Below are 21,545 nucleotides of genomic sequence, written 5' to 3'. Positions count from 1 at the left end.
TGCATGAGTTTTAATTCAGGAAGTCAAGATGCACAAAAATCCTCACAACAAGGCAGTTAGGCTAAGATTTTCTGTTAAAAATCATTGTCACAAATTCAGTTTGGTAAGGGTTTCCTGAGAAGAATGTAAATCAGTTGCAAGTCCCAGCCCAGTTGATTGATGTATTGATCTTCTGTTTAATGGACATTTCCCATTCTATTCATCGCTAATCTAATTTCAGCTACCATCATCTCTGTCTCTCTCTGATTCACTCTACAAACCTTATTTGCATCATTTTGCCCTTAATCAACAACTGATATACATTCACAGAGTAATCCACAGTCATTCAGTCTGATATGATCATTTCTTTTAGTTGCAAGTCTTTTCTGTATAACAGTCTGAAAATAACTAATCCTAAATGTCAAACTGCTGCTGTTAATTTCCATGTGTTTAGGTGTTTTTTTGTTTGTTTTTTAAATGTTATTAGAAATTAAATTAAATTAATTAAATGAAATTAATTAAAGTTGATGTTTAAATGTGTTCATTTTAAAGTACTGATGCTAAAAAAAATGTCAGTGTACTAAAACTATTTACACTAATGTTCCTTGCTTGTGTCTTGATGCATTCCCCAGCTGCTGTTGAACTTCACAGAGTTACAGTTACAGAAGACTTCTAGGAAAGCACCCAGAAAATCTTAACATTGTGTACCTAGAGTTTTATGACATATTTAGGCCATATTTTATACAAGTTACGTATAGCAGTTGATAATGTTTCAAATGATGATGAACAGCAGGAGAAAGAGTAGCCCATGTTTTGATGCTTTTACCTTTGTAATGGGCAGTAATGCAACCTGGAAATCAACCGAATGCCAGGAACCATAAGAAGATTATTTCAGGAATGGTATGACTGGCTAACAGAGCCACTAATGAAAGAAAACAAATTCAGCTTTCAATGAAATGAATGGATGATATGATTAATATAATTACTTTTTCACTTCTATTATTAAGCACTGAACCAAATTAGAAAAGTACACTTTCAGTCATTTCAGAGCAATGTATTAGTCATTTCTTTGCCAGTTTAACAAAATCTATTTAATTTTTCCAAAAACTATCAATGTCAATCAACTTTTATTTGATTAATGAGTAATATAGTAATTCCAGTGACAGCATGTAGGTTTATTTAATGTTTCAATTTCCTGCTATCTCCGTTCACATGGTGCAGACAGTTCAATATGAACATGCACATTCAATATAACATTTTGCTCGTCTATAACTGTTTCTGGATCTCATGGACTGCTTTGAATCTATTTTGCGGTATGTGAGTGGAAACATTTATTAACCTTACTTAAACAACCTTAATTATTTAAAACGTGCAGCAACATGATGTAACTTTACCTATATAGAATTGGATCAGATATTGTTAGTTTTAAAATAGAGTTTAGGTGCTGTATCATCTCTAAATACAAACACACGTGAGACATGTCCCCTTCTCCCTCTCAGAAAAACTCAAACACACCCCATCTGTTTCTGTTAACTGCAGCAGCAGATCGTGTGTGTGTGTTTGGCACACAGGTTGTAACAGATCTGGTGTAAACACACACTGTGCTGTTGATCGTGCAGGGATGGTGCACGGACTCTTCATGAGCAAGTTTTTCGGTTATTCATCATCCCTTCTTTTTCAAACCACCTTCCTAGCTTTTCTACCTTTTTGCATTCATAAAATTACAGAAAAACGTGTGCATGTAGGCAACTTTGCATTTGGAGATTTAGGGGGAAAAAAAGGAGGAGATGAGTGGCTGGCTAGATGAGGAAACAAGAGTAGGGGGTGTGACCAAATAAAATAGGTGGAACCAAAAGAAAGAGGGGAAAGGGCAGAGACAAAAAAGAAAGGGGGAAGGGATGTATAAACATGTTTATGAGATGAGGCTGCTCCGGCACATGGAACAAAATGTGGAGAGTAACATGGCCTGGGGATATTAATAGACAAACACCGCACCGCTTTTCCCACAGGTTGCCTGAGTCATGCTGAATGTTGATGACCACAACAAGCAGAGCATACAGTACAGGATAAAAGCAGCATTTAAGATATCATGCACAATACGTTGATTCAGATGTTTTGCACATTGGCAATATTGACAACAATAGACTGGAGGTTCATGGACGACATGTGAAATCTATGGCTACAGGACTGACTAACATGGTGAAGCCAATGTGCTTTGTCAATTCCCTTGACAGGAGAGGAGGGGGCATTATCATTAAATCCATCTGCTAGCCACTCACTCATACAAATAAGAGGGGGAGAGGAAAGAAGGGCAAGATTGCTTCATAGTTGTGTCTGTTTTCTCAGCTCAGCAGAAGAGTGGGGCAGGCACACATTACTTACTGTACAATACACTCAGTTTCAGGGTCACAGTTTCAGACAAACAACAGGAAACACTTTTTGATTATTTGCAAGTATTAGGTCAAATAAGTAAGAGGCAAAATGTAATTTACAGTTTATTCTATCAAATTCTTTAAGCATATGCGAGTTTATCCAACAGAATACCAAAGTAATAAGTTCAGAGGCATAGTTTAATAACACTAAGTCTGCAGGGTTGGGAAGGGCACACACATGAATACACACACACACACACACACACACACACACACACACACACACACACACACACACACACAGAGAGAGAGAGACCCTCACTATAAATTCTCGTCTGATCCCTCTGAGAGTTTATTTTGCAAGACAGCACAAGCCTTTGGAGAGAAAAAAAACACAGCAGAGCAAACTCGGACCAGTTTAGACCAGTCTGGCTGAAGTCTGGTGCTTTCATCTCATTGTTTCAGGATCACTGCAGCTCATACTGAACCAGTGCAGTTTAGGGTACTTCCTGGAGACAAACTAAAAATAGTGAAAATGAAACATTTTGTGAAACACTGCATTCATTTCAGGAAAGAAGTCAACATGTTCACATGCTCTCTGGTTGAGTTGCTCAGCTTTTGAACTACTTTCAATCCAGCACACAGGACACGTACAATATACTGAATGTCATTATTTCTTTTATACAGAGAACAAATGTCAGGAAAAAGAAGAATTGATATCTGTTTCAAAGATACTATAAGAATAATTTACAGAGGAAAGTTGTGAGTGAAAGTTTATACACACACATTCATCATATTGGAGGTACTTCATTGGGACTTTGAGTCATATTGTGTAATATTATTGCTTTATGTTCTGTTCTAATGATATCACAGGTGGACATTAACCCACTGGTTTTTATGCAAGTACAGCAAATTTAGTGCTGACTTTTTGAATTACTAATGTCTCTCTTCTTCCATCTGTCCTCCTGTCTGTAATGTCAGATATTTCTTCCTGTCCTGTCTGTTCTATTTCCTTTCTGTCTGTCTTCATTGTTTGTCTCTAAATGAGAATGTGTGGCCTCATTTTCTATCACAGACAGAGGCGAGATTGTTTAACATGGAGGCCTCCTTCTCTAATGAATAGAGAGCTCATATGGACAAAGCAAACATAAATTAAATCATCACATCAGTGCATTCAACACAGAAATACTTCATGAATAGAAAAGGAATCAAGAAGCCGAATAGAGGACAACAGTAGCTCTGATAATCCAAAGATAGATATAGATATATTATATTAGATATATTATACTGCTATGTCATTTTCTATGTAATATCTCCCTTTTTTCAGTCCACGTCCTTCTCTTTCTCATTCACACACTCTCCTCTCGTCGTTCTTTGGACTGTCTGCTGTTACAGCATTTTTTTCACTCTCTCTGGACCTTGTTCCCCCTCTCAGTCCCTCTCCTTTTCCCCCTGTACTGTCGCCTCTTTCAGCAGGACATAATAGAAGCATGTTACGTAAGCACACTCCTCTCTGTGAGAGGAATTTCAAACAGCTCAGATAACAAATGCAGTACTCTCTACCTCCTCAATCACTCACAGCAGAGTGGCGCAGCGGAAGCGTGCTGGGCCCATAACCCAGAGGTCGATGGATCGAAACCATCCTCTGCTATTTTGTACTTGCTGTAACATCCTTTCACTCTCATGCATATATTTAAGCAGACTATGTCCTGTGCGTTACCTACCTTCAATCCACCAATATATGCTCATTAACCCCTCTCTACTTCCATGTCTGTGTATATAATAATACAATTTCTCCTGTATATTGTTTATGCTATTGCTATGCTATTATGTATGTATGTATGTAAGTATGTATATCTATATTTGTATCCTCCAGTAAATGTGTTCTCTGCACTGTGTAATAAGTATTGAGAGTTACTAAAAACTAAAGTCTCATACTCAGTCAACATTACTTCTAATTCTTTCTTCATGTTTCATTTTTGCTAAGGCCCGTCATCTGACTTAAATGTGTACAACTGACAAAGGTTTGAGAAAAAGACTTTTGTGTGTCTTTCTTTTTACTAGAGGACATAAAATGTTTAGTAGTGTTTAGTATTTGTCTAGTTTGTTCAATAATGACACAGCATAATATGTTAAAATGTATGTTAATACAGTCTCCTTCAACCTGTTAGACTGCTGTCTGTGGCTGAGCTCAAACCAGGCATACAAGGTATCTTGAATAAATATTAACCTCATTTGTGCCAGCTAAACAGTTTCCCTTCAATTTAACAGGTAATTACCAAAGAGGACAGCAGCACAGTGATGATTAACATTGACCTTTGAGCTACAGCCTGTTAGATATAAGCTCACAACACTTTCTATGCCTCACATGGTATTTCACTTTGAAACCAGAATAGAGCTACTATAGAAAAAAAGGAAAGAAAGAAAGAAAGATACAGAAATGTCCTATGAACCTCAAATTTCATGTATAGAAAAGAGTTGGGATAGTGCTTGGGATAGATGTGAAGGAGACTGTAACTTCCTTAGTATTTCAGTAATGTTTGTTGTTTTTCTCTTTGTTCTATTGTCTGAAACAGGGTAAGGCCCGGATACTTTTCTCATGTCAATATGATCTCTGATCTGAAGTCACAGACATGTTTGTCTGCAAGCAATATGTATACACATTTATATTGGTTGACTAAACTTAATTAGAAGTTTCTTGACAGATTAAAAAAAAGGTCTTATATCTACAAAATTTATTTTAAAAAGCATGTGTCAGTCATTTTTTATTTCAAGTCTCCTTCTCACTTCACTCATCAAAAGAATCTACAAACGTTTAGCGCCCCCTTAAGTATTCCTATGGTCATTACATTTTTAAACCACTACTACAAAGACATTGCTGTATATCAGTACTGTTTCTTCACTGAATGCAGTATTTTATATTCATTTTTCACATTCCTAAGCTGAATGCAATGCTGTCATACCCACCTGTAATGCAGTCCACAATGACTGATTAATCATCAACATGTGATTCTTTGGTCAAGCTGTTACTTGAGATAATAACTGTGAAAACTTTAACTGTATGTGAACTGCAATTGACTAACCACTTTACTGATCCAATGCAGTATTTTACGCTGTTTCCATCAATGCATCTACCTTCTGTCTTTAATGTAGAAAGAGAGAGAGTGTGGAGGGTATCAGAATCATGTTTATTGGCCAAGTATATTTAAACATTCAAGGAATTTGACACAACATAACAATCACAGAAGTGTACAGAAGGAAGGACTAACAGGTTAAACTGGGTAGTATAAGTAGTGCATAGAAGTGAAGAGTGCAAGGACTACTGAGATAAATAGTAAATAGCAGAGGGAAAATTATGTTACATTACATACATGGAGTAGGTGGACAATTTAAAAGTGCAGAACAGAAAAAAATGAAAACGTTTCATGTTTTTTAAAGGTATAAGGGAAAATAAAATAAATGGGGATGGGTTAGTGGGTTGTTGCTTTGTGTGTAAATAAGAATTTATTGCAATGTCAGTTATTATTATTAATAATTAAATTGAACTCTTCATACTGAGCCTGAATTCGCATGTCTTTGGAGCAAAATTCAAATAGAATTTTAACAATATTGAATAATTAAAATTGAATAAAAAATAGAATAGAATAGAATAGAATACAACTTTAAGTCCACCACACGAAAAACAATAGAATAAAGCAAAAAAAAAAAATATATATATATTTTACTACGATCTCTTAGAATAAGAATAAGAATAGGATTTATTTAGCATTTTGAGATTTGATATGAATGAAAAGTGACATTGTACGGAACTTGACGTTGTCGCATACGTCATCACGCATTGGTAAACGTCACCGAGCAGGAAGTGAGTGAGGAGGAGGAGAATCACAACAACAGAGCAGAGCTACTACAGTTTTGGCATCCCGCTGCTGAAACACGCTGTTCTTTCTGTTGTTACTGACAAAAAGGACATGTCACGGAAAGCCAAAGAAGAATATTACCGGTTCTTTACCGTCACCGACACACGCACACACGAGAAGGGGCACACGGAGTACAAAGTGACAGCAAGGGTCGGTTTTACTGTTTCTTTCATTACACTTTCATTTAGACTCACTTATGTTCTTATTATGCTTATTACCTCTCCTATAAACTCCTATTTTTACAACTCGACTACATGTTGTGTTCTCTCTGTTAAATACGTTTGTGTGTTGCAGTGTTGTACTCATTGCTCAGTTACATGCATCAGAATTAAAGGAGCATTGATACTCTATTTCCCCTTATTACATCACTTATAGAAAGCGCCATTTACTATATATGTGACAGTAATACAGCAATAGGAAACAGTTAGGCATTATAATTAAATAAGGTTAACATAAAGGACTTGACTTCACCTTCAGTTAGTTGATACAGTCAATGTGGTAACAGGATAAAGGGTCAAAGTAATAATAATGAATAGATAAATAGAAATGTAACTTTACAGAAAAGGTAGGCAATTCAATCTGATTTCAAATAAAACTCGAGCATGCTAACTGTGTATGCACGTTTCTTATTCTTTACAAGTTGTAGACTCAAAATACTTTTTGAATTCAGTCATAAAAAGTTGTAGATGGCGGAGACTTGGAGAACTGAGAAATTCCTCTTAACTGAGAATTAAGAGAAACAAAGCTTTAGCATTGTTACTTATTCATAACATAATGAAGTCACTTTAGTTGTCACAAAAACACAAAGGCCCTGCAGGAAGCTACACACAGACAGACAAATATACAATGGCTCTTTTATAAAGAGGCCCTGGTGCACAGTGAGCACCCAAGTGAAACAGGGAGAACTTGTGATTTGGTTCATGAGCTGCTATACCCCCCCAACCCCCCCATGACCACATTAATGCCCCCGTGGTCTACACAGGCATGCATACAAAATCAGAGGAGATTATTTCTATATAGCTCTATAGACCTGACTCCAGCCCTGATGTCACCTATTTTTACACCAACACATTCACACAGAATAAACTGAACTGACTCATGACTTGTTTCAAATAATTGAACCACTGTCTGGAGTGTCAATAATTGAACATTAAGCTGCCTTTCCTTATCCATCCTTTAAATGATTTCCAGTACTATTACTCACAATTCCAACACAATCTCCATTGAAATGAGTGAATGTGGGAAAACCACTGATCTGATAATTAAAACTAAACATCTAACCAATAAGGCATTCCTTCCTCTCTCCTCTCTTATTTGTAGTTTGTGTCCAAGCGTCATCCGGAAGATGTGAAGGAGGTGGTCGTGTGGAGGAGGTTCTCAGAGCTGAAGAAGCTCCACGGAGAGTTGGCCTACACACACAGGAACCTGTTCAGACGACAGGAGGAGTTTCCTCCATTTCCCCGTGCACAAGTTTTTGGTATAATGAGCATGGATTGTGATATACTCTATACATAAGCAGTCGCTACATTTACTCACTGACTATTTGTGTTATTTTGTGAACTGCAGGAGCTGGAAAGTTATAAATATATATGTTAAAATGTCGTTTGTAGCCTTTTGTGTATTTTAGGCACTGCTGTGTAGGATGTCATCATAATTGTTGCAACATTTCCCCCTCCTCCCATTTCATACATACTGGCAGCGTTTTGCAAAATACAGTCTCAAAAATGACCATTTATTTGAACAAATTATTAAATAAGCATTACACAACTTACCAACATTTCTATTCATTTTGATTTCTTCTATACAATGTAATTTCTTAGCATAATCATCGGAATTGTCATCATTATATTATCTGGTTCTGTTTCAGGAAGGTTTGATGAGGCTGTGATTGAGGAGAGGAGGAATGCTACAGAAGCTATGCTACTATTCACCACTACCATACCTGCACTGTACAACAGCCCACAGCTCAAGGACTTCTTCAGAGTAAGACACACACACGCACACACACACTTTTACAGGAAGTGAAACAGTCATGTAATAGCTGCAGATAATCTGAACAAAAGCAAAGTCATAATGTTGTTGGAGTCATAGTGATTGAGTCATTTTGCTTTGCCTCTGTCCATTCTTCTGGCTTTCCACATAACCCCTCTTGTCCTTCTTCCATCCTATATTTTCTCTCTCCCCACCTCTTCTTTTTCTCCCTCCCATCTCTCAGGGTGGTGAGGTCACAAGGCCTCTGGATCCCTCCATCGTAGCCTCTGGTGGGCCTCTGCCCCCACCTCTCATCCCCCTCCCCAAGCGGAGAGCTTCAGACTGTGAGCCTGCAGAGGAAGAAGCAGGGAGGGAGGCACCTACTTTACCCCAAGATCTTGGCACCAACCTGGGGTTAGAAGTTGGAGAACCGGAGGAGGCAGTTGAAGCCTACAGCGAAATGGGAGGCTCTCCAAGAGAAGAAGGAGGAGGAGAAGAAGAAGGAGAAGAAGATGAGCTTAGTGATACAGAGCTGGATGACAGAGGTGCAATGGGTGAAAAAACTACCAGATTTAAGAATTCTAAACTTGTATGTTTCTTTTTTTAAACCTTGTTTTTACCTTTTGGTCCATGTCTCCCCCTCTAGTCCCATCTCCTGACCCATCTCCAGCCAGAACCCACCAATCACAGGAGTCTCAGGAAGAGTTTGATTCCCTCTTCGACTCTGTGGCAGAAGAGCATGTGCCCTTCCCAAAAGAGGAAGTTCCACCTCCGCTGTCTGACAATGACCTGGCTGTCTTTGATCCCTGCTACAAACAAGGTGAAAATAAATGTGAACGTGCACATGTAAAATAATACCACTGCTCTAAGTATCAAATAAGATTAGCAATGCTTTTTAATATTAAATTGATAATGCTAAAGCTTCCTCATTCCTTCTCTTGCATTGATCCAGCTCCAGTTTATGAAAATAGGCATATGTACTGTACAGTAAGTGGCTTCATGGGGTAATGTTCAGCTGACATTCATGCAACAAGATCCCAGTTTGTGGAATATAACACCACTGACAGATGATCATGTAGTTATGACGTATACAGTCCTGCAACCCAGCAGAGTGGTGATGAATATCATATTTAGTTTGGGCTTGGTGTGTGTTCAGAGGTAGCGTGGATGCTGCGCTGTAAATCTGCTGTGTGTAGTTAATGGATAATGTATTTGATCAATGTGCTGTAGTGTCATCTCACATGATGGTGTTTATGGGTAGCGTGGCCGAGCGGTCTAAGGCGCTGGATTAAGGCTCCAGTCTCTTCGGGGGCGTGGGTTCGAATCCCACCGCTGCCAAGGAAACTTTTCAGTTCTGAGTATTTAGATTGTAGAAACAGACATGTTGTTGAGTGAACTGTGCACTAAAAAGCATCTTGTCATCTGGACTTTCTCATTGACCTTTAAACCATCATTTCAATTGAGGAATTTTGTATTTAAGGAAAAATACAAGATGAAAATAAGACTGTGTATAGGTAGCGTGGCCGAGCGGTCTAAGGCGCTGGATTAAGGCTCCAGTCTCTTCGGAGGCGTGGGTTCAAATCCCACCGCTGCCAAGGAACCTTTTCAGTTCTGAGTATTTAGATTGTAAAAACAGATATGTTGTTGAGTGAACTGTGCACTATAAAGCATATTGTCATCTGGGGCCTGTTTCAGGAAGCGGGTTTAACTAACTCTGAGTTAAAACCTTTACTCTAGGTTGACCAACTCTGAGCTGTCAAACTCAGAGTTTTCGGTTTCAGAACAAGTGTTAACAGTTAGTTCAATCAACTCTGAGTCAAAGTAACTCTGAGTGAAGCTTCTGCATGAGGAGATACCAAGCCCTCATAAATGGAGCACAGATAACATGATTCACCATGACAACAGGAGAAACAAAGGGCTCAGTCCTCCCACTTCTCCCCAAAGGATTTAGAAATATTAATGAATACATGCAGATGATGAGTATATTTAAGAAAAGTATTAATGAAAAAAAGAGAAACATTTTGTCTCGAGTGGTTGACTTATTCAACATTTATATTCTGTGTGTGTGTGCGTGGCACATTTAACATTCATGCAGACCCCAACAGGTACAAAACATAGGCCTACTTGGCAGCAACTGAATATGAAAAATAAAAATATAGCTCAAACAAGTAAGGTATTGATTACAAACAATTGTGGTGTTGTTTAACCTGCCCTACCTCATTAAACAGCATTTAAATGCTACATTCAACATGTTATATATATTTCAGTAGTTGATGAAATCTTCTAAGCAAAGAAGAAAGTCAATTTTTCAGCCATCCCAACACTGCCAGTATTTAATATTGTCTATTTGAAAGCAACACCTATGCCTTTATACATACAACACTAAAAAAGTAAACGTTTCAGTGAAATAGTCAAATTTAGTTTTATGTTTGGGCACTTGGCACTTTCACCGTAATTTAACAGTAGCTGGTATAGAGAGAGAGAGAGAGAAAAAAAAAAGTTCCTCACTGGTAGCAAACCAGCGACATTGCCACTGTGACGCATGCGCAGTAACCACTTGGCTATCAATCACCTTCAAATATTGCATTTGTGACAGCCCGACAGACGGTTGCCTTGGAAACATGAACTTGAACAGAGAACTTATTCTGAACTGAGAGCATGTCCATGTGGTGTCGTACAGACGATGCGAGGGCTGAGAATATTGTTCAGATAAATTATCGATTGTACAAAAAAACGGAAACACTCAAACAGAACATCATCAGAGAATGATAAAACATTCTAGCAGGGTCTGATCACCCTCTGACGGAGATTCATGCTTCGTATTTGTGCTTCAATATTAACTGACTCTTTAAGAAAAGGACACGCCATGTCTGACAGCTCCTTCAGTCTGCGGGCTTCAACTAAAAAGGAGGAGAAACTCAGGGTTAGTTGAAGAAAACCTGCTAGCGAGCAGGTTAGGTTCACGGAGTATGTTGCCAGAGTAACTGACTCAGAGTTAAGCTGAACTGGCTTTGTGAAACCGAAAAACCAGAGTTTCCCTCATCTCAGGGTTAACTAACTCAGAGTTCTCACTAAACCTGCTTTCTGAAACGGGCCCCTGGACTTTCTCTTTGACTTTTGAACCATCATTTCAATTGAGGAATTTTGTATTTAAGGAAAAATACAAGATGAAATTGATACTGTGTATAGGTAGCGTGGCCGAGCGGTCTAAGGCGCTGGATTAAGGCTCCAGTCTCTTCGGGGGCGTGGGTTCGAATCCCACCGCTGCCAAGGAACCTTTTCAGTTCTGAGTATTTAGACTGTAGAAACAGACATGTTGTTGAATGAACTGTGCACTAAAAAGCATATTGTTATTTGAAATTCCTCATTAGCCTTTAAATCCTCATCTCAATTGGGGAATTTTGCATTTAAGGAAAAATAGGAGATGAAAATAAGACTATGTCTAGGTAGCGTGGCCGAGCGGTCTAAGGCGCTGGATTAAGGCTCCAGTCTCTTCGGAGGCGTGGGTTCAAATCCCACCGCTGCCAAGGAGTGTTTTTCAACCTCATATGTACTTTAACTTATGGTAATATAAAAAATAGGTCATGTGGAATAGATTCAAGTAGAAATATTTGAATGCTGATACTGTAAAAATGAAGATACTGATGAAATCCGTCACTGAGACCAATCAAAAATGTGTTGACTGACTAATAATCTCTCAGAAAGATCTTACAGAGCGAACTTTACTCCTTCTTTTCTATTTCAGACAGATCCGATTCCTCCTGCGACCACTCAGAATTGTTCTCACTGCCGTCAGCCAATTTAGAAGGAGACGCGGGGTATTTGAACCAAGCTGCTACTGAGCTAACAGCCGCCATGGAGAAGGAGAAGGAGGGAGAATTTAGCTCTGCCATACGTGGATACAGGACAGCGGTGGATATACTGATCACTGGAGTACAGGGTGAGAAAGACAGACCTGGTTGTCTTTATTTCCAGGTTATTTGAGTCCAATACATCTGCTCATTTTTCAACTTGGCATTTTATCTCCATTCATCCATTTCTGCATGAAGCATGAGCCTGCTTTGTTGCTATAGTGACAGACCATGCAGTCGGTTCTTCTAGTTCTAGCAAATTTAACAGTAACAACTGCAGATTGCGTGACTGTGAGCCACAACTGTCAGCACAAGTTATGATGTGCATTTGAGTTAACAGCCTGAATACGTTATAGGTCATATTTAGTCTGCACTACATGTTCTGATTTGCTGCTCACACGCTACCACGCTGATGTATGCATTGCACAAAGCAGATACACACACATATATGGATGCCACACAGCAGAACAAATGTGGCATGTCAGCAGGTGACCTCATCGTAAGATCAACACAACCCTTTTTTTTAGTATTGACTGTCCTGATTTAGAAAGGGTGAACTGTGTGCCCCGTAAATCTGCTGGGAGTCATTAATGGATAACTTATTTGATCAAACTGCCGTAGTGTCCTCTCATGGAGAAGCTTTCATGGGTAGCGTGGCCGAGCGGTCTAAGGCGCTGGATTAAGGCTCCAGTCTCTTCGGGGGCGTGGGTTCGAATCCCACCGCTGCCAACAATCTCTTTCTGTCTCAGTGGCATTCAAAGGATTACACTGGGGGCTTTGATACATCAGCCAGAAAGTCTCTATCCCTTGTTTGGACTCATCCTGTAAAATCAAAGCTGAAGTTAAATATACTCTCATGTCTGATACACGCATCATCAGCAGCTGATAAAAAGTTTTTTTTATTTCTAGAAATGGGTACAACATGGTATACAAGCTGCATTGAAAGGTAGACATATCAGGAAAAAACACAGTACAGTTACAGTATTATCAGCATGTGAATATGTTTAAAAAGAGAAATGGACGGTTGAGCTTGAATAATGCAGCATTGTTACCCTTGATCAAAACTTCCTCCCAGGCTCTTCCTAGCTGATAGACAAGACTAATAAAGTAATTGTCTATAAGGTAGCGTGGCCGAGCGGTCTAAGGCGCTGGATTTAGGCTCCAGTCTCTGTGGAGGCGTGGGTTCAAATCCCACCGCTGCCAGTGAGGATTTTCTTTGAGAAACATAAAAGCAAGCACTGTATATACGATCATATAAAGATAAAGCTAGAATTATTAGAAGGTGATGCACTAATCACTCAAGGTAGCCCTTTCATACACACATTGAAGTTGAATAATGAAAAGCTAAATCCCAGCCCAAGCATCCCTGTTTATTATCATGGGTGAGAGCCATGTTATATTATAGATCAGATAAAAAGTGGATAAATTACTTTTCCCAGTTGAAAATATTTTTTGCTTTATTTTTTAACAGTTTTAACAATAAAGGTGAAGATGGGCCTTGAAGTGATGGCAGGATAACAGAAAAGTAATGTCAGAAATAATGTTAAGGATTACTAATGAAATGAGTCATGCTTATGGAATTATTGAGTAAATACATATATATATATGTAATATTATTAGAAATTAGTTGTAAATGAAGTGAAGTGAAGTAAAAGTAGGTTATAATAGGTAATAAGTGATTGATTACTTCTTTGAGAACCAAGCATATTGGCATGAGATCTACTTCAAGCAAACTATTTATGGTCATGTGTATGTATCAATTTGTCATAATAATTAGTATGTGAGATGCATGGATTGATCAAGCAAGAAATAACTAAATTAAACAACCAAGTCAGTCATACACTTGTCATACACTTAACTTCACAGACAAACAACTAAGTGTATCTGCTGCAGTGATCATATGTGACTGGAATGGTTTATCTGTAGTTACTTTTGTCCTCAGTGTCCTCTTTTCCTTTTTTCCCCCCTGTTCAGATCTATTCTTGGCAGTGTTGATATTGACCTACCCTCCCCCTCTACTTGTGCAATAGTGGTCTTTGCTGTTGTGTGGTAGCGTGGCCGAGCGGTCTAAGGCGCTGGATTAAGGCTCCAGTCTCTTCGGGGGCGTGGGTTCGAATCCCACCGCTGCCAAGAAGCCTTTTAAGATCAAGTGTGCTTTCTGAAGGGTAGGACATGAGATGACAGAAAGAGGAGATATGATAGTCTTGCAATACCAGATGACCGGATATCTCCACAAATTGAACTCTGGGTATTTCTAAATGTATAGTAGTTGTTTGAGTGGCTCCTAGAAAACCTGCACCTTTTACATCTTACCAAAAATGATGCTCTCCTATCATTCTTCTGTGTAGAGAACTGCATGTCAGTGCCTTAATATGAAGAGCCGCCCCAAGGACTTTGGATTGATTCTTCAATCAACTCTAAACTTATTTTCAACTAGTTTTAACCATGAAACCTTTGAGATTGTCCACAGTCTCAATGAGCGAAACGTTTAATGGTAGATAAGGGGAATCTCCTTAACGAAGTAATTGAAAAACACACCCTTGCTTTTTTCTGCCTTTCCTTCTCTTTTTCTGTGTCATCTGTCCTCTTTCGCTTTTCAGATAACTGCAGCACCACGGCATGTGCGTGATAATGAGACTAATCACATTTGTCTTTTTCTTTATCTGTGTATGTTTCTGTCCAGGTGACCCAGATCCAGCACGCAGGGAGTCTGTGATGAGAAGGACAGCCCAGTACCTAAAACACACTGAGATGTTGGTCGACAGGCACGCCTCGCCCACACACACTCACACACCTACGCACACGCATGCACAGGACCCATAATTACACACATGCATATTTATATACACTGTTCACACACATGAAGACAGACAAGCTCAGGGTTCTGACATACACATAGACACGTACATGTCTCACACATATGCAGACACACACACACACACACACACACACACACACATACACACACACACACACACGCACAGTGAGATTACGTGCTCATTTGGACCGCAACCATCATAAATACTTTCTCATAAATACTACATGGCGGACACACACACACTCCTGAGGTACACACTATACTGCACACTGTTGTTGTAGCTGCCTTTGATTAGTCAAGAGTATTTGATTGATAATAATTTAAAAATCTGGAAACTGTCACCTTAATCTCTCTCTCTCTGTTTCTCACTTTTTTCTTTTGTCTAATTTCTTTGCTATCTTTTCTTGTTGAATTCAGTAATGTGTATGTACATTAAGTAATGCATTTTGCACAATGTTTTGTTAATAAACATGATTTTAATTTATGTCAATAAGATATTGTTTTTCTTGGTCAAAGTTAGAGAGAGTGGTTCATTTGCTGCATCCAGCAGTGTTTGGGAGACTCTGTAACTGCAACTGTCATTAACTTGTAACTGCAAACATTGGGTCACTTAATTGAATTGTCAAAATAACTGTCACCAGGGTAGGATATTTTTGGAGGTCTAAACTTTTTAATCAAAGTCAGATTTACTCAACACTTCCAAACTTCCAATTTGAGGTGTTTGGCATTCCTTCTCAGCAGTAAAAATAACTGATTTAAAAATACATGTATTCTGAAAATTATGAGAATGTATGTAGGTAATGTAGTCAGTAGTATTTAAACAGTTCAGTGTAGTCTGTCAAATCATGCTAAGGTAGATGCTGAACTAGCTGTTGGTAGTTTTTGTAGGTTTTGCAGATTTTCCTGCTTGCAGTACCAAGGCAGTACCTCTAAGAGGTGCTATTTGCCATTAGATAATATCAGTTATGGCTCTTGTAGTGCAGGGACTCCTCATCCTCTTTTGACCACCAATAAATCATTTAAATTCTCAGCTTTTGTCAGATTTTGACCACAAAGCAGCAATTTAGAGTAGCACTTCACTTCCTACCATTGCACTACTGAGGAAACCAGAACCCTCTTCTGCCATTAAATGTAGTGATCACTAATCCTGTTAAATGCACCCAATGTTGCAAGAAACAAAACAAAGTCTTACAGTGTTACAAAATGGACAGTTAAAGTGTAATGTGTGTAACTAATATAATTATAATACCTCTTTTTCTGTGGCATTACATATATTTACTGTCCACCTGGCTGTATCTATGCCACTTTTTGATTGTGCTTTCTCTTCAATTTCCTATCACTACACACTTTTACTGTTTCCACACTTGACACTATAAAGGTTAATTTGTATTGTAAGTACCTTTTAATACCCCAATTATATGATATAAAAACAGTTGCAGGATGGGTAAAATATTGTATTCTTATTTTATTATAAATTTGTAGCTGATATCTAATTTAATATCCTGCTAAAAACACTAATAAATCATCTATTATGTGCATTTGATTAACTATTTACAGAAGATGGAGAACAGAATTCTTCCTTTAGCCGGAGCTGCAGTTTGTGTATGTTACGAATAATATCAGACCAACCTCTCTTTCCAGGTAAGTTTGAGAAGAGTGACTGATTGATAGAGAAAGAGGACTGTGAAAGAGAGGGAAAAAAGGAACTAGATCAGCGCCATACAGCAGAATCCCCTCTTTGGAGAGGAGCGAGAGATGGAGGGAGAACTGGAGGGACAGACAGATGGAGGGATGACAAAAGAAACAGTAGGCCGGCGAGAGGAAAAGGCTAGCCTTTCTCTCACCAGATGAGAAAAAGAGGGGAGCGATAGATAACAGGGAAGGAGAGGAAAAAAGGAGGGATGTGATTAGAGGATAAGCAGAGATCATCCCTCCATTGTTAAAGGGATGGAAAAAAAATGACCCTCCCTCTTCCTCTATTTTCATCCCCCCCATTCCTCTTTTTTTGCGAGCTTTGTTTTGAGCATTGTGGGGAGCTTGAAGAGGATGGAGGGATGACGGAGAAAGCGAGAGATAATATTGCTCCATCCTGTTATATATCCCTCTTTTCCTCTCTTCTCTCCACCTCTCTTACCTCTCTGTCCATCTCTGTAGTGCTGCACCTGTGAAATGCAGAGGATGAGATAGAGAGGAAGATGGAGAGACAAAGAGATGGATAGAGGGAGGGAGGGATGAAATCAGAGGGGGGGGGGGGGGTAGAGCCTCACAACATTAGCATGCTGAGAGTGTCAGCACTCTCCTCTTTTTCTCTCCCTCCATCCCCATCCCTCTTTCCATCCCTCCCTCTGTCTCTTTCTCCTCACTGGTCACTGCAATTATACCATCAAAACACTCCAGCCTGAGAGCATAATAGCTTCCCCCTGTGTGTGTGTATGTGTGTGTGTGTATGAGAGCACAAATGTGTGTGTGTGTGTGTGTGTGTGTATGTGTGGGATCAAAAGAGAGATACATGTGTGTATTTGTGCATAATTTAGTGCCATACATGGTGCATTACGTCTGCATGCATGACAGGAAGGGCAGCTGTTTGTGTGTGAGTGTGTGCGCCAAAACCAAATTCACAGCATGCATGTGTGTGTGATTGTGTGCGTGTGTGTGATTGTGTGTGTGTGTGTGTGTGTGTGTGTGTGTGTGTGTGTGTGTGTATGTGTGTGTGTGTGTGTGTGTATGTGTGTGTGTATGTGTGATTGTGTGTGTGTGTGTGTGTGTGTGTGTGTGTGTGTGTGTGTGTGTGTGTGTGCGTGTGTGTGATTGTGTGTGTATGTGTGTGTGTGTGTGTGTATGTGTGTGTGTATGTGTGATTGTGTGTGTGTGTGTGTGTGTGTGTGTGTGTGTGTGTGTGTGTGTGTGTGTGTGTGTATGTGTGTGTGTGTGTGTATGTATAAGTATGTTTGAGTCCTACCGGCTAGAAAAGCTGCTTCTACAACCTCTGACCAAACGCACTCTTATACTCGCGCTAAGAGACCCACTTTACATATGTGTGTCTATTGAGTTTCTATTTACACACACTCACACTAACTCACACTAATGGATGCATACAGGCAGTCATGACTTTGAGACACAAACCGTTATGACCTACATGCCCAGTGGGTCATCATTAAGCCAAATAGCACACTCTGACACCTTCAGCTGTCCACACACATACACATACATACACACACACACGCGTGCACACACTCGCTCACTGTTTTTGTTTTTGTTCTCTCAACTTCCTCTATCCCTCTCCCCTTCCGCCCTCTATCTCTTCCCTTTTTCCTCTTATTCTCTCTAACACATGCACACAACAGCATACACACACACACACACACACACACACACACACACACACACACACACACACACACACACACACACACACGCCCTATCCCCCCTCTATGAGCTCGTTATCCCTCTCTGTCCGTTGGTTTCTCTCTGTCACCTTGCCCTAAGCTATTTGAGTACACTTCTGCCTCTCTCTCGCACTCCCATCGCTCTCTCTCTCTCTCTCTCACACACATAAACACTCTCGTTCTCTTTCTGTCCGTCTCACTCTCATGCTTAGCTCCAAACTGTCACTCTCTTTCTGTTTCTGTGTCTTAACATATGTTATCTGGCTCTCAGTATTTGTCTCATGTTAACTCATGTAGGGCCTTTGTATCAGGTGAATAGTATTGTTAGTGGTATTTTAACATAAATTAATACAAATTATACAGTTTACAAAGCAGGAATCCCTTGAATAACAATACAAGGACCAACGTGAAACGGTTGGGTTGAGTTGAATAGTGTATAACAGGTTTCACATGTATTTCATCACATTTGCCTGTCAGTCAGGAGAACAGATCACTGGTGTGAAACAGAGAAAACAAATCATGTGATCTCCTCGCGTCATTATTATTATTACATTACAGGCCTTTTTCACTGCAGACATTTTGACTTGTCATAGCAGGAACCGCACAGGTGTTACTAATAACATTAATCTGTTCTGTTGTTAACGCTCCCAGTAAGACATTACAGTGTGATACTGAGCCAGCATGCACAAAACCAGAGCACTAAAACTGAGACAGTTATATGGAATTCAGCCATCATTAAATAAATTATTTACACCTGTGCTTTTCCCACTGTGACCTGCTGTTTAAATGTCTTATATGAAAAAGGCCTAATATGTATTGAAATACAATCTCAATCACATTGTATATATTACAGTATATGATATCAAGTTACATATATCTATATATAGAGAGTAAATATAGAGTTATGTAGCTTTAATATAATTTAAAAGTAACTTTATTCAGAAAGTTGATTAAATAATAATATATATATATCAGGATGTATCCTTGAAAGTTAGACCAAGTAAGGATTTCACCATATACTGTATATATTGATTGAAATGAAAGCTTTAATGCACACTAGTAATCCAGAGCAAAGAAAAATGTGAAGTCTTACTATGATATCTAGTTCAGTTTGTTGAAAGCTGCATCCATTCATTGTTTGCAGGCAGGTTAACAGGCTATAAACACAACACTGACACATTATCACCTCGCAAAGTTTTTACAGCAAACATATCAGCAAGCCTGTTAACACAAAGTAACATCCATTTGGAGTCATGTTTCTGGCCACCTGATGAATTTAAGTCCTAGTATTCACCCACTTTTAGCTCTATTTTTGTCTCCACCGCCCCCTAAGAGAAATACTGGGCTTCTCAGCAGATTAACATTCCACTATGTTCACCAGCTGGCTGCTAACTTCAGTTGCTGATGGCTTTTCATTGAAAACAGTTGAAAACCAAAACAATGAGCTAAAAGATGCTAAAGCTACAGAGTTGGGTGATAATTCTGTGGTGCTTCATCCATATGAGTGACCCCTTTCATATCATATAGACATACAAATATTGATTAATGCAGCTTTAACTAGGTTATTTTGTATCTCACACTATCACTTCATAAATGTATAGCTGACATTTCATTTTCATCACTGCTGTCTGTGGTTTTGCTGTATTGTGATTGTCTTTTTTTTCCTTTCTGTCTTCTCCACCCGTTTCTCCTCATTCTCTTCTTCCCCCCCCCCATTCCCCACCTCTCTCTCTCTCTGTCTGTCTTTCCCCTCTTTGGCCTCCCCATTCCTCTCTCTTTTTTTCGCCTCCCCTGTGCCCCTCTTCACTTTTTATTCTCTCTTTCTCCTCTCCTCTCTTTCAACTCCTCTCTGCTTTTGCTATATCCGCCCCCTCCCCCTCCCCCCTCCCCCTCCCACTCAATCCCTCTTTCTCTCCCCATCACCCTCTCCCTGTAAGTAAATCAATGAACATACACTTTATGCCATCTATTGATCCTTTCATATCTATCAGTCCTCACCCCCCTCCTGTTCTTGCCCTCTCAGTTTCTCACTCTGCTCTCTCCCCCATCCTTTTTCCTCCCCCCTTTCTGTCTACTCTTTGAAATCATAAGCTCTTTTTTCCCAATTCTCTCTCTCTCTCTCTCTCTCTCTCTCTCTCTCTCTCTCTCTCTCCCTCTCTCTCTCTCTCTCTCTCTCATTCTGTCAGTCCCTTTCTCTTTATATCTCTCGCTCTGGGATGTCCTATTTATATGGCTGGCACCTTCATGCTTGTACTGGAGTGTGTGTAGCCTATGTGTGTATTAGTGAGAGAGAGGGTGTTTGAGTGGTTAACATAATATGAGCCCTCGGAGAGATGACGTTCTCTCACTAACACACTCACACACAATTTTAGGCTTTTTGGTGGGCTTTCTGTGAACAATTTGTGCTTTTTAGTATTCTCCAGCTTGTGCCGCAGATCCATCTATCAATTGCATTCTCCCACTCTGCCACAGTGCCCAGTACACGCATGCACACTCAGATACACACCTTTGTGGCTCGTCCGCCTTCCTAGGCAAAATGACAAAAACCTGGTATTATCTTTTGTTATTTATTATTGCAGATGGAGCCATCATTTCATGACCTCCTCGTCTCTCGTCCTCCTCCCTCTGCGTGTTTTTATTTGTTCAGACCTCTCTCACTGTCTCTCTTTCCTGCCCTCTCCTCCTCTCTGCATGTTTATGTTTATTCAGACACATCTCTCTCTTTTTCAGTCCATCTCTCCCCCCTTTTTTTTTCCCCCCACCGTACCCGTGTGTCCAGCTTTTGTTACCAGCCTCGTTTCCATAACAACTGCGACCTTTCAGTCAGTGCCTAACCATTTTTAATCAGAAGAAGATGAGATGAGGGAGTGAATTGGGAAGGGGAAGGTTAGTGTTGCATTGGATGGAAATGGGGAAAAATGCTCTGCAAAAAGAGATAAAAGGAGGAAGAAATAGAATCAAATTAGGGATGAAAACTGGGCCTGGTCACATATTAAAACCCTGTGAACATTTTGGAGGCGGGTTTAGTTGAGCAACATCTCCACATCCCCAGCAACAGGTAACAAAGTGCTGCTCAAGGTCAAGCATTTACTCTAATGTTTTCCTGGAAACAGGATGTTCCTGTGTGAATGAAGCAACGAGGTTAAAAAACAAGTCATTATAGACAGTTCTTAAAAAACAATGATGAAACTCTTTTATGATGAGCATTTTTATTTTATTTGCCTCAAAATATTATAGCTTACTTTATTATA

General features: G+C 39.5%; 2 protein-coding genes and 7 non-coding genes across 9 annotated transcripts in view; 8 read left to right on the top strand and 1 right to left on the bottom strand.

Annotated features, from left to right (window-relative positions):
* ppp1r14bb (protein phosphatase 1, regulatory (inhibitor) subunit 14Bb) overlaps positions 1-21,545 on the bottom strand; it is a 244,621-nt gene that overhangs the window by 166,037 nt on the left and 57,039 nt on the right. The gene's annotated exons all lie outside the window — the stretch shown is intronic.
* On the top strand, positions 6,237-15,389 carry snx15 (sorting nexin 15). The gene is made up of 7 exons (XM_053342922.1): positions 6,237-6,418; positions 7,589-7,745; positions 8,136-8,251; positions 8,484-8,784; positions 8,886-9,059; positions 11,985-12,179; positions 14,774-15,389. The coding sequence occupies exons 1-7, from the start codon at positions 6,320-6,322 to the stop codon at positions 14,911-14,913; spliced, it is 1,182 nt and encodes a 393-aa protein (XP_053198897.1). The 5' UTR covers positions 6,237-6,319; the 3' UTR covers positions 14,914-15,389.
* On the top strand, positions 9,496-9,577 carry trnal-aag (transfer RNA leucine (anticodon AAG)). Its single transcript has one exon. It is a non-coding gene; the product is annotated as a tRNA-Leu (tRNA).
* trnal-aag (transfer RNA leucine (anticodon AAG)) lies at positions 9,753-9,834 on the top strand. Its single transcript has one exon. It is a non-coding gene; the product is annotated as a tRNA-Leu (tRNA).
* Positions 11,428-11,509, top strand: trnal-aag (transfer RNA leucine (anticodon AAG)). The gene has a single exon. It is a non-coding gene; the product is annotated as a tRNA-Leu (tRNA).
* Positions 11,685-11,766, top strand: trnal-aag (transfer RNA leucine (anticodon AAG)). The gene has a single exon. It is a non-coding gene; the product is annotated as a tRNA-Leu (tRNA).
* Positions 12,738-12,819, top strand: trnal-aag (transfer RNA leucine (anticodon AAG)). Its single transcript has one exon. It is a non-coding gene; the product is annotated as a tRNA-Leu (tRNA).
* trnal-uag (transfer RNA leucine (anticodon UAG)) lies at positions 13,212-13,293 on the top strand. The gene has a single exon. It is a non-coding gene; the product is annotated as a tRNA-Leu (tRNA).
* Positions 14,139-14,220, top strand: trnal-aag (transfer RNA leucine (anticodon AAG)). Its single transcript has one exon. It is a non-coding gene; the product is annotated as a tRNA-Leu (tRNA).

This window comes from Scomber japonicus, chromosome 22 (genome assembly GCF_027409825.1).
Source record: "Scomber japonicus isolate fScoJap1 chromosome 22, fScoJap1.pri, whole genome shotgun sequence".
Taxonomy (NCBI): domain Eukaryota; kingdom Metazoa; phylum Chordata; class Actinopteri; order Scombriformes; family Scombridae; genus Scomber; species Scomber japonicus.
Note: the sequence above shows the minus strand (reverse complement) of the source record. Positions and strands in the feature narration are given on the sequence as shown.